The 11,638-nt window shown below is 41.6% G+C and overlaps 1 protein-coding gene across 9 annotated transcripts in view; it reads right to left on the bottom strand.

Annotated features, from left to right (window-relative positions):
* Window positions 1-498: 498 nt before the first annotated feature.
* CEP170B (centrosomal protein 170B) overlaps window positions 499-11,638 on the bottom strand; it is a 56,292-nt gene continuing 45,152 nt past the window's right edge. For 5 of the 9 annotated variants that reach the window (XM_042813951.1, XM_042813956.1, XM_042813954.1 and 2 more), the window contains 6 exons: window positions 8,718-8,756; window positions 8,017-8,160; window positions 7,043-7,131; window positions 6,409-6,502; window positions 5,384-5,435; window positions 499-4,665 (listed from right to left, as the gene is read on the bottom strand). In XM_042813951.1, the coding sequence (XP_042669885.1) occupies window positions 4,430-4,665; window positions 5,384-5,435; window positions 6,409-6,502; window positions 7,043-7,131; window positions 8,017-8,160; window positions 8,718-8,756 (654 nt within the window). In that variant the 3' untranslated portion in view covers window positions 499-4,429. The remainder of the gene's footprint in view (window positions 4,666-5,383; window positions 5,436-6,408; window positions 6,503-7,042; window positions 7,132-8,016; window positions 8,161-8,717; window positions 8,757-11,638) is intronic. The other 4 variants (XM_042813953.1, XM_042813957.1, XM_042813959.1 and 1 more) reach the window with 1 other exon arrangement.

Raw genomic sequence — 11,638 nt, 5'->3', positions numbered from 1 at the left:
AAAGGAGGACAGGGATGAAGCAGAGAAGAATTTCACAGATATAAACTCCAATATGTATAAACTGAAGGCACAAGAGTGGGTAAAGCCACCATTTTTTATCATTCGTACTGGGGCATGAACATACCTAGGCTGGGCTTAACCTTTAAAAACACCACTGTTAATCATGGCAACACAATCAAATAGCACTAAATCCAAAACTAATGACATTAATGATCACTGAACCACGCTCAGCAGTAAGACCACCCTCAAGCCATGGGACACGCAGACTTCGCTCCTGTACCTCTGGGGGCAGAGGTGAGAGGAGCCCCACGTACCATAGGCCTCTATGTATCTGTGCCAGCCAGGTGTCAGCAGTAGGGACCCAGGTGCACCGGCAGCCCCCAGCTGCTCACAATCCTTTCCCTAACCTGTACTTACTGACACCAATATAAACAGGCAGTTGAAAAATGTACCAACAAACACTCCCCTCCTGCAAATTAACCACACCAAAATGCAGAGTTGTAGTGTCACATGATAAAAGAATGATTTATTAGAGCAACTTTATGATAAAATTATATAAAATAACAATTTATTTTTTTCTTCCTTAAAGACGTCCACAATATCACCTTGGAACAAAATGTACAGATACTGCCTATAATCCAAACAAAAATAAATTACCGTTCAAAAAAAAAAAAAAAAAGCAAAAAAAAAAACCAAAACGGGGTAGGATAAAGAAATCAAAATTGTACACAGCATTTCAAGAGGGTGTGGGAAAGAGAAAGTCATTAATCAGTTCAAGTTATACCGACGTGTTTCAGCTTTACTCTCAGACAGCTCAGCTTGCATTTGTGCTGCATGCAAATGGAATGATCCAGTGAACAGTTCAGAAGAGCAGAATCAGCAGCATAACGACAGCAGATAGTGAAATAGGCACGATTTAGCACGGGGCACATCGACGTGAACAGGTAGCTCTGTCTGGTCCTTGCAAGAGTTATACACATCTACCCAGCTTCAAAAATAGCTACTGTGATCCGCAACACAACAAAAACTAGTAGAATCTTGCACTTATTTACATTTTTTTCACCCTTTTTTTTTTTTTTTTTTTTTTTCTTTTTTCCTTCCCAGTAGTCTGGATGTAAACATTCCACTAGTTTTACCCTTACTAAAATACTTGAAGATGATGCAGACTTCTTTCCTCCTGGAGCACAACCACAACAGGACATGGCTGTAGTTAAGGTCCTCCCTAGAAAAGCTCCCACACATTCTTGCAGAAATTTACATTCATTCCATCAGAACAAAAGAACAGGTTTTTACATTTGAAAGCGTTGAACTGAGAACATGGTTTTCAAGTATAGCAGAACGGAGGAATGGGATTTTGAAAGGTGCTCCTGACATCAGGCACCCAAATTCGCTTGGGAGCCCAAAAGCGTCTGAGCACTTGCTTCCCTGCGGCTTTGAAAAATCCCACCCTTTGTTACATTTCTTTAGTCAAATACAAAACACACGAAAGCAAAATGGTAATGAGAACTGCCCGTGGGGTCAGGGTCGCTCCAAACTCCACACACAGCCTGCCAAAGCCATCAGGTTTCCTACACACTGAGCCTGGGCAGCAGGATACACCTGGAGAGTAGCACTGCAGTCACACACAGGCGTGTTTTCATGGCCATGCACACTGTAAGAACGACCAAAGGATGAAGGAGCTGTGGTTGTGTGGCTCTCTCTTTGGCTTATCCAAGCAGACAAGTGCAAATGGAGTGTATGTATTTCAGAAGCAGCGAACATGAGGAAAGACAAGTTGCACTTCATCACCAACAAGAGTGTTTTGAATGCAAAGATCCAAGCATGAACGCTGTGTCAGCACACAAGCATTGTGTATTCTGGCTGAGTCACAAATAAGTCAAGCTGTGCACCTCCCCCCAGCCCTACACAAACACATCCAAATTGCAAGCAGACACGGACCGCTGCATCCCGTACTTGAAGAGGTCCCATGTTTGGTGGGTTGATGTCAGGTGGCTGCAGGCTCTCTCTCAAATTCAGAGCAAAGCAATCAAGGATGAAAATCCATTCCTGATGTGTTTACCAAAGAAGTAAGAATCAAGTAATTTTCAAGTGAAAGTAAACAGAAGTCACATCAAGGACGTGTTGCAGAGAAACAAAAACCACCAGAGCACAGCCAGGAAGATGCAGAAACATAGTGAACAATAAAATTCAGATGTCTGAGTAATTCATGTGTTTCTATAGCAAAACTGAAACTAACAGCAACACCTTATCTGTGAAAGTCCTTCAACTCCTAATGAGTTGGGGTAGCACCTGGACATACTAAGCCCTAACAAAGAAGGGCCTGAACACACGTGTCATATGTCAGGAACAACACCACCACGTAGGATATTCATCACAGACACAGTCAGGCATCTCAAGGAAAGACAGATCAGAATAAACAACCAAATGAACACATTCAGTATACTACAGGCAGAAGGTACAGTGCGTAAATTACAGGCAGAAGAACATGAAGGGCAATTTTTTTTCTCTCTTTTCTTTTATTCTGCTTTCATTTATGTGAAATTCAGCAGATTTCTTCATGGAAGAGCATTTCCACATAAGCAGGTGAGCCTTATAAGCTGCTGGAGATCTTGGAAGGATATCTGAACTTATTGTTTGACAGCCAGCATCTTGCAGAGACAAGAGAAGCCAATGGCCTGCTGGCATCCTCCCATCACAGGACTGATTCTGTTTCTGCTGAAATTGACTTAAATTTCCCAATGGCTTCACCAGGAAAGCCCTCATGCTCTTTGCTAGTAAGATTAAACTCTTTGTGAGCATCCCTACTTATTGAAATTATTGTAGCTGGCTCCCACTTTCACGACATTGTAGCAGAAAAGCTCAGGTAACTACTGAAGCTAACTAAGGGATCCACTACCACCCCAAAATATAAAGTCAGCACACAAGAAGCAGCAGTCAAGCTTGGGGTTCCATTTTCACTGGTTAAACTACACACTGTATGAGGGCAAAGTGGAACTCATCTGCTCACCTTTCCCAGCAAATGTTTCCTCCATGAATATGGAAGGATTTCTCTACCTGATTACTGCTTGTGGACCAGGAATGAATGACAAAGGAATTACTACAGGATGGAGAAAACTGGGAGCAAACACACCTGGAAGAGGTCCCCTCAAAAAACAAACCTTTTGTTCTTAAAGTAAGAAAAATTGCTTTGGGTTTTGTATGTAACTGAAAGGGTGGATACAAAACGCAATGCTTTCTCAACAGGAAACTGCTTAGTGCAACTGCACGTAATACTCATCAATGTCTAGGAGACAGACAAAAAAAAGACAAAATCCAGACAAAAATCCCAAATGTACCAAGTGCTTGACACTGGCAGGTAGTTCCTAAGGAACAGCACAGCATGGTGGTTTTCAAGCACTTTTGCACTGAGTAAGAAGTTCATAGCAGAACTAACCATAAATGAGGAGCTACATTTCTGCCATTCTTTTTTGAGTGCCATCAAGTGAACACTAGTTCACAGCAGCTATGCAATTAAGTTTATTACGTGAGCCACTGGAACAGATGTTTCTCTTAACAATTAGCTAAATCACAACCATCTCAGTCTTTGGCCCAGACTGGAGCATTTGTAGCTCACCGTGAAAGATTGTACAGCAAATCTTTTGAACCTGTAAAGACAGGAACTGTTTGGCAAGCTAAACCATAATTTGACTTTTCGTACCTACAAATAATTTTGGGACTGAAACATCAAAAACAGCAACTGCATTAGTAGTCATTACATTCACACAATTAACAACTCTTACACTTGACCAAGAGGGAAGAAAAAAAAAAAAAAAAAAAAAAAAGAAATTATGTCTTGTTTTAGTTTTGGGGCTGAAAAAAGAACATAAAAATGTACAACTTCAGTATGGTTGCCTTTTTAAGACTGCTGAAAAGGACTACTTAGAGAACTGTAATGAGAGTTTCTCCTAGAAACCCACTATATTGCACCATCATTCTGCTGGATTTGCACTTGAATTCCAACAGAGCTGCAATGCTCGCTTACACAATTAAAACAAAACAGCAAAGCAAACAAAACCAAAACAAATCTAGTACCCAAAAAAGCGTTTCTTAAATTGAGCCTCCTTACAACTGAATCATTATGAACAGGCTGATGCAAAAGCACTGGGCAGTACTGAACAGAGGGTGTGCAAAGCCTGTTTGCTTATGGCACAACACTGGAAGAGTGAGTAAATCGTTAGAAATCAGTTTGCCTCTATGCTGAACATGTGCTGCTCCACAGTGCTAGTCTTGATTCAAAGGCATATGCAGACTTGCCATTCACCCTCACAGCATAGATTCCTTTCTTTTGTGCAATGTATTAGCAATCTAAACAACTGCTCCACACAAACTGTCCACAAACCACTCACACACAATACTACAGTAGATTACAATATGATAGCAATACAAAATATCAGATCACGTATTTCTCTCCATCTGGAATGAAATTTGTATCTTGCAAGCTAGAAGACCCACAGTTTGATTTCTGTGTGTAGTTTCTCATCTGTGCTGGAGACAAAGTCTCCAGTGTGGATCCAGAAGCGTTAGCAGTCCTGACTTTAGTGGCTGTTGATTGTTTAGCAGCAGAAGATGCTTTGTTACTGGCAACTACATCCAAGTTTCCAGTAGGGTCAATGATAGCATTTATCACTGGGGAAAAAAAGAGACAAACATATTAGCAGCACTCAGCAGTTTCCAAACAGAAATTTGTTTCCCTTCATTTTGAAGGCCATAGAACTGCTGGCAGTACCTGTGTTCATTTAATTATGTTGTTTTCTTCCTCAGCCTAAGCAGCTTTAATAAGCAAAACCTCTCCCAAACTGAACTTACAAGGACACTCAGCTTTCTGGTTGAATTGGAAAAGACAAACTACACCAGTAAACCACATATAGCAGGAGGCTGAAATTACTTCTCTGTGTTTCTGTATGTCTTTATTAAGCTTCCAGATGATCTAAGAGGCAGCTACTGAGATCACCTTGCCACCCCTATGTACAGAGCTCTATGTACAAGATTCAAGTCAGTGTGAATGCTTACACAGTCAGAAAGCAGAACACAACTTACTGGTAGAAATAGCTGCTAAATATTTCTTCCAGCAGAAGACCTTTGCCAGTTCATCTCATGTGAATATCCTAATTACCACAAACAAAGCATTTCCACAGCAACCGTTTCCACATTTCAGAAGTCAACAATTTTGGAAAACTAAAAACTGGCAGCACAAAATAAATACACTGTTCGTTCCATATCCACTCAAAGAGCACAGAGCAAACTATACTTGCAGCCCTTTCCAGCTTTGACTGGTAAATCAAGGCACATTGTTTTATTCTGTAAAACTTACTAACAAAGAAAAAGCACATTTCAAATGACCAACCTTCAAGCTGTTTTTGAACTCTCCTGAGCTCCTTCAGGATAGAACTGATTTCCTAGAAACAAAAGCATGAGAAGAGAGTTAAGGAAAAAAACTTATTCAACTTATTTAAGAATCTAGCACTAACTCTTCCTGCCCTCTCCTATCAAGAATATTCAAAGTCAGTTCCAACACTGCTTATACAACAGAAAAGACAAATATAGCATTATGGTTGGACATGGTCATTTTGAATGTTTTTTCTAGTCTAGGCGATTCTGTGATGTGTATTTAGGTGTATCTGGTCAGTGCATGGGACCTCTGCTCTGCCTTATTTTCCTCAAGTGCTACTACACCACCCAGTTCATAGCCTCAGTGGTTTAGTAGATTTGAAATGTTAGCCAGATGAACTGTCCACATAGCTGGACACTGTGCTTAGGCTCGTTCACACTCCTTCACTACCACGCATACAAAGATGTTTGCAACCAAAGCAATTGGCCATGTGTACACTAGTGTAGCACTGACCCTTTAGACACAGGTCCTGCACACAGTTATATGTACACTTGGCATTAGTCAGGCTTGCTGAGACCCACTATTGCACTGAAATCCATGCTGGCAGTCCCCATAAATAAGAGTAAGAAGTTATGAGAGCACAAACACCCTATGGATGAGGCACATTTTTACTGCCCTATTACAGAACTGTAACAGGTGAAAAAAAATACAGGACAAGCACCAACGTGCAATTAAAGCTGAGGGAACCACATGGCAGGTGATGCTTTAGATGTTTAAATGGAATCTAATGACCCTGAACATCTGCTAAGGGACTGGGTATCCAAATATGAATTAAGGCAGAAGGGAAGATTTTGGTGAAAGTGACTAGCAGAACAGCTGGAGGAACTCACCTTGTCATACTGAAAACACCACCAAGAAACAGCAATTGAACACATGCAAATGTACTACCAATTTCAGAAATGGGTTTCAGACTTGTTCTTTTCATTTTCAAAAAGCTTCCATGGACACAAGCCCTGAGGAGTGTACTTGTTCACATCTACCTTGTTTGATGTCTTCAGAATTGGCACTTCGTTTTCAGAGTTAATTTTGGCCTCCATCTCCTCCCAGGTCCTCTCCGAGTTTTGAAACAAAATTCTGCAGCACAAAAATGTGAAATGGGTCTTAAAATTGCCATCCAAAAGCTGATTGTTTAAAAGACTTAATTATCACAAGATGTGGCAACAAAGGAGATTAGTGGATTAGTGACAGGACAAAGCTCCTTTCCGCTGATTTAGGGAAGGACTTCGGATTGTCTGTAACTGATGGCTTCTGGAGCAACAAGAAGCTTTGTTGTTGCACAAGGCCTGGCGATCTGCAGGCTTTCTGAGAGCCTTGGGAGACAAGAGGAGACAATCCACCAACAGGAAGACATTTTTTTTCCCCCCCCCTCTTTCCTCAGGGAACATTTCAAAGTTAATGCAACAAGAGGCATTACAAATTCAGCACTAGAATTCCAAAGACCACACATCTGAAAAAAGGAGATGGCAAATAATCACATTACCTTTCCTTCACCATACAATCCATTTCGCACATCGACTCCCTGCACCTTGATAATAAGTCTCTCAAAAATGACAATCTGTTACCTTTCACAAGCAGATTGACAGCATTTCAGGCCAAGGACAAAAAGTTGCTTACTTCATTTTTTCAGCTAGGTTTTCTGTATTTTCACGGATTGTGTGCGATAACTGGGACACTGGGTTCAGCATCAGGTTGTCAAAGATGACCTAAAGTAAAAGAGAAAAATCAGATAAAGCAATTTTAGCAGAACTGACACATCAAAAAACCTGGAAGTTTTCAGAGTAAACGACCTTCACTGAAGCATCTTTAGCTACAGGGATGATATTCAAGGCTCAAGAGAGATTAAATGATGTACAGCTTTGTTACAGCACTTTGGCAGGAAGATTAACAGTTCAGACTTATCTAGAAGAATAGAGGAAGACAGAGCTGTTTGAAGACACATAACTGCTTTCTATGAGACTTTAGAAGTCTCACATAAAGATTCTCCCCCAAAAACAAGCAAGGAACCAAGTACGCATACACACAAACACACATGAAACAAAAAACACTGACAAGCCAAGAACTCCCACAAGCAGTGGGAATGAAACCTTCTGAAGTGATTTTATCAGATTTCAAGCCACTCTCATGGTCACATACCCTGGCATTTGGCCAGGCATATCCTGACTCTGGCACAGCTGTTCCAAGAGCAGCTCTGGCCAGCATGCCCTCTGCAGAAAAATAAGGTGCCATCACTGCTTATGGAAGAGCATTCATGACATGACAACACTGATGTTGCGCCTTTCAAAGTTTAGACATTTGTGGTTTTCCTTTCTAACAAAAAGTGAAAGAGCCAAAATGGGCACTACCACTAAATGTCTCCTTATCAGTGATCCAGGCTCACATCTTAGTGGAGCAAAATTCCAGTTAGTATCAGCTTTTAAGAGTGATTTTCTGTTCATTTTATTCCGTTTTTAATATTACCTCTCAAGAGCTCTCTTTTGTTGATAAAGATGTGCATTTTTGTCAGTAGTTGCCTTTGGCAGCTTAGAAGAGCATATATGCATACTGCAAGTAATGTCATAAGTAAGAAAGTAAAGAAAAAGTTGGCTTGCCTCCTCACGGTTTCGTGTCCTTGTTTTTTTGGATAGATCGTCTTCTCTATTATCATTCATATTTTGGTCAAAATTCTTCAGTTCCACTGATCCCGGAGGCACTTTCTGGTAGTTCAGACTTGCTTCTGGAATGTGCTGCACCAACTTGGAAATAATGAGTAATGAGTCATTAAAATTAGTAGGGAAGGAGGCACACAGCCACTCACTGCAGGTAACGCGGATTTTCAGGCAAGCCCCAGGGGAACAGAGTCATTCAAGTCTTGTTCAGACAGGTATGGGTTCCTAAGCACAATTCTAGACCCCAATCCTGCAAACTTCCAGCAACTGGAGTCATTCTATGGAACTCAGTAGGCTGTTCCACTTTATGCTTTTAAGACTTGAACAAGCAGTCAAAAAGAACACCTCTGCCTTTTAGGAATATAGGCTAAAATTGAAAAAGGCCCTGTTTTCCCACCTCTTGTGTTTTAATATATCAATGCAACATTAAAGTGACACTAAACTTAATCAGAAACCATTCAGTAACACATGGTAGAGATGAAAAAGCAACACAAGGCCACTGATAATACAGACAACACGAAGAACAGAAACAGCAAGACAGCTACTCATGTTTGGTTGACCGACGGACAAAAAACTCTGAAAGAAGATGAGAAAAACAAGAGCAACGAGACAGAAACACAAAAATAATGGGATGGAAAGTGCACCTGAGATGGATATGCCAGCCGAAAAGATCTACGAGCAATCTGTGTTAAAACAGAAACAAAGAGATCAATGCTACTGAATGACTATGACAGCAGGTATCATAGAACACGTCTTGTTACCTTGGGGTGACATTCCCAAAAGCGCATTCCAAAGGACCAGCACTCAATGCCCAACCCATCAGCATGCACTGAAGCCCACGGAGGTCCTGGGCACCTAACCAGTTTTGCAGCTCCAATTTGTGGACAGTATTGAGAGAAACCCAGCAGCTCTCTGAGCACCAAAAATGGACTAGACACATAGCCCAGGACGCTCTCTGGTTGGCAACAGCACTCTGCTTATGAGGAAAACCATTTAAGGCCCAGGTTCCCCCAGCTCTGTGCAGTAGCACTTGAGTTATACTCAGGCAGAAAGCATAAGACATTATGCTGTAGGTATACAACAGCCAAAATGGTTAGCTAAAAATAAGCTTCCTTTCTTAAGCATCTTTTTGTGAAGTGCAGTGAGTTAGGTTGGTTACAGCAGTGAAACAGCATCAGAAGGGAATGAGATACTCCAGTCTGGCAGGTCTCAGCACAAGCACGTGAAAACACTGTAGGAGCAGTACCAGCTTCACCACCACTAAGGGGTCTTTATATGGGAGCTGGCCTGATCTCATGCTTTCTGTTCTGTCTCACAGAATCTTAGAACTGCTTGGGCTGACAGGGACCTCAGAGTTTGTCTAGTTCTAACCTCTTTGTCATGGGCAGTGCTGCCAACCACTAAAATCAGGCATCAGCTCAGGCTGCCCAGGACCCCATCCAACCTGCCTTTGAACACTTCCAGGGATGGGGGCATCCACAACTTCAACTGCACATCTGCAAGTGTTTCCTCCCATCATAGCAACAGTCACACCGAGCAAGTTAAGCAACAGTTTATAATAAACACAAATGGGATCTTCAGTTTTCTCCTAAACCAATATCAACTTCAAAAAACACAATTGTGCAGGACTCTATCATGAAGTGGTGCTGCTTTGGGCTGACCCACTTGACTACCCTTGCAGCAGCTAAGCTTTCAGCTTGGCTGCTCAGCTCTGCAGAAAGCTGGGTCTTGTGACACCTACTCACACACAGCCTAAGGCTTCAGAAGGCAGAATAACAAAGGTTTCACTCTTGCTGAACACATTTTAGTTTGTGTTTGCTTAATTTGTAGCAAAATTCAGCTCAATATCACTGGAATCTGGATTACTGTGTACTATACAGTTGACAGCTCTGAAAACAAAGCCACCATAAACATGCAGGGGGGAAATTGAAAACCTCCCTGTCTAACATTCAAGCAAACACTGGACCTGAAGGGACAAAATATGAAGAATAAGTTTTAAATCTAAAGCTCCATCTTAAACTTTTAAGAGAACACACACAATTTAACTTTTAATCAAGCTCTGTAATAAAAGCAATTCTAAAAGCAATTTGTGTGAGGCTGAGAAATGTCACAGCACGCACAGGTCTAAAGTGAAGCTGCTGGTAAAAAAAACCTAAACCCTCAGAAGTTATTCCAGTATCAGCACTTGTTTCTGATTTTTCTCCAGTTTCTTAGATCTGGTGCAAGTATTTAGTAGTATTTAGAAAATCAAGGGCTAGCAGAATGGCATACAACACTGTAAAAGCTAGAGCTGTAAGAGGTGAGGACGCAGTAAACATTGAATATTCACATATTTTCTATTACCAGATGTTTTGTACAACATTGCTAATATTACTAGAACAGTATAGTAATTTCTCATCACTGTGTCCTTCCCTAGAATATTCAATGCGAAGTTGTTCACAGTACTTAGCATCACACACTCCAATCTTCAGAGATTTCCTATTACCTTCCCTACATTAAGCTGAAGTAATCATTTGAGCACCAATTCATCAGAACCTTTCAGAGGCAGATCTGGAAGGATGCCCACTGACCGTAGTCCAGTTCCAAAGATGTGATGCGTATTTATTCAATGCCACATTAGTTTGTATCACTCCCATTCATAACATGACCCTGAAAAGCACAATTCAAGACCCCAAGCTATTCACGATTATTCAGCTCTTTGTGTGAGATGCTGGGCTGCTGATGCTGAGACAGAGTAGAAGCACCCTCAGCCTGAGTTCTGCAGGTATCACTGCTACCTAGCTGCAGGAAACCACCCTGTGTGTATGTTGACTGAGGGCCGCACCCTTCAGTGGCACCTTGCAAAGATGTAGGCAAGCTGCTTTTGTGGAAGGAAGTGGGTGCTGGTCATTGCCAACCCACAGTAAAAGGTTTCATTTGCAAATCAGAAGAAAGATAGATTTGTCACCTTGGCTGCTCAAAAAGGGCAACACAAAAGGCAGTTTTGCGGATGTGGCATTTGCATGTAAACAAAGCAATAAAACACTGTCTCAGAGCCTGAACTTATTGCGAAATGTTTGTGTACTCTGGCTCAAAGCTAAACAACACCTGGGGACAAAACCCTCCCTGGGAAGGCTGCAGCTAGTTGGGTTTAACAGGAGCTCAGCCTTCCACATGTGATCCCGCAGGAATCTCCCCAAACTTCTGTGTTGCACCTTCAGCAGGGTCACAGGGCCTCCAACTCCTCTCCTAGCAGGGTAACAAGTTTGGCCTCTGCTTTGAATCGTATTTAGTCAGGCCTCTAATCTCACAACAGACAATTGAGGACCAAGAGGCCTACCTGAATAGCAAATTAAAAAAAAAAAAAAAAAAAAATTTTTAAACCCACACTAGTGATTGACAGGAGGGAATTGGGATTTATAAAGCAACAAAGGCGATCTTACTTTAGCAGCTGGAGCCTCTAGGTGACTTTACAGATGAATTTGAGCTGAATCCCTGAGCAGCTGCACCGATTGAGTCAAATTATGAAGTGGCCTCCATCCCCCCCTCCCGTTAACCTCCTTCATCCTTGCTCACTCCATTGGCT

Source organism: Centrocercus urophasianus, unplaced genomic scaffold (genome assembly GCF_019232065.1).
Source record: "Centrocercus urophasianus isolate 14NV4802_14NV808 unplaced genomic scaffold, USGS_Curo_1.0 seq_14, whole genome shotgun sequence".
Classification (NCBI taxonomy): domain Eukaryota; kingdom Metazoa; phylum Chordata; class Aves; order Galliformes; family Phasianidae; genus Centrocercus; species Centrocercus urophasianus.
Note: the sequence above shows the minus strand (reverse complement) of the source record. Positions and strands in the feature narration are given on the sequence as shown.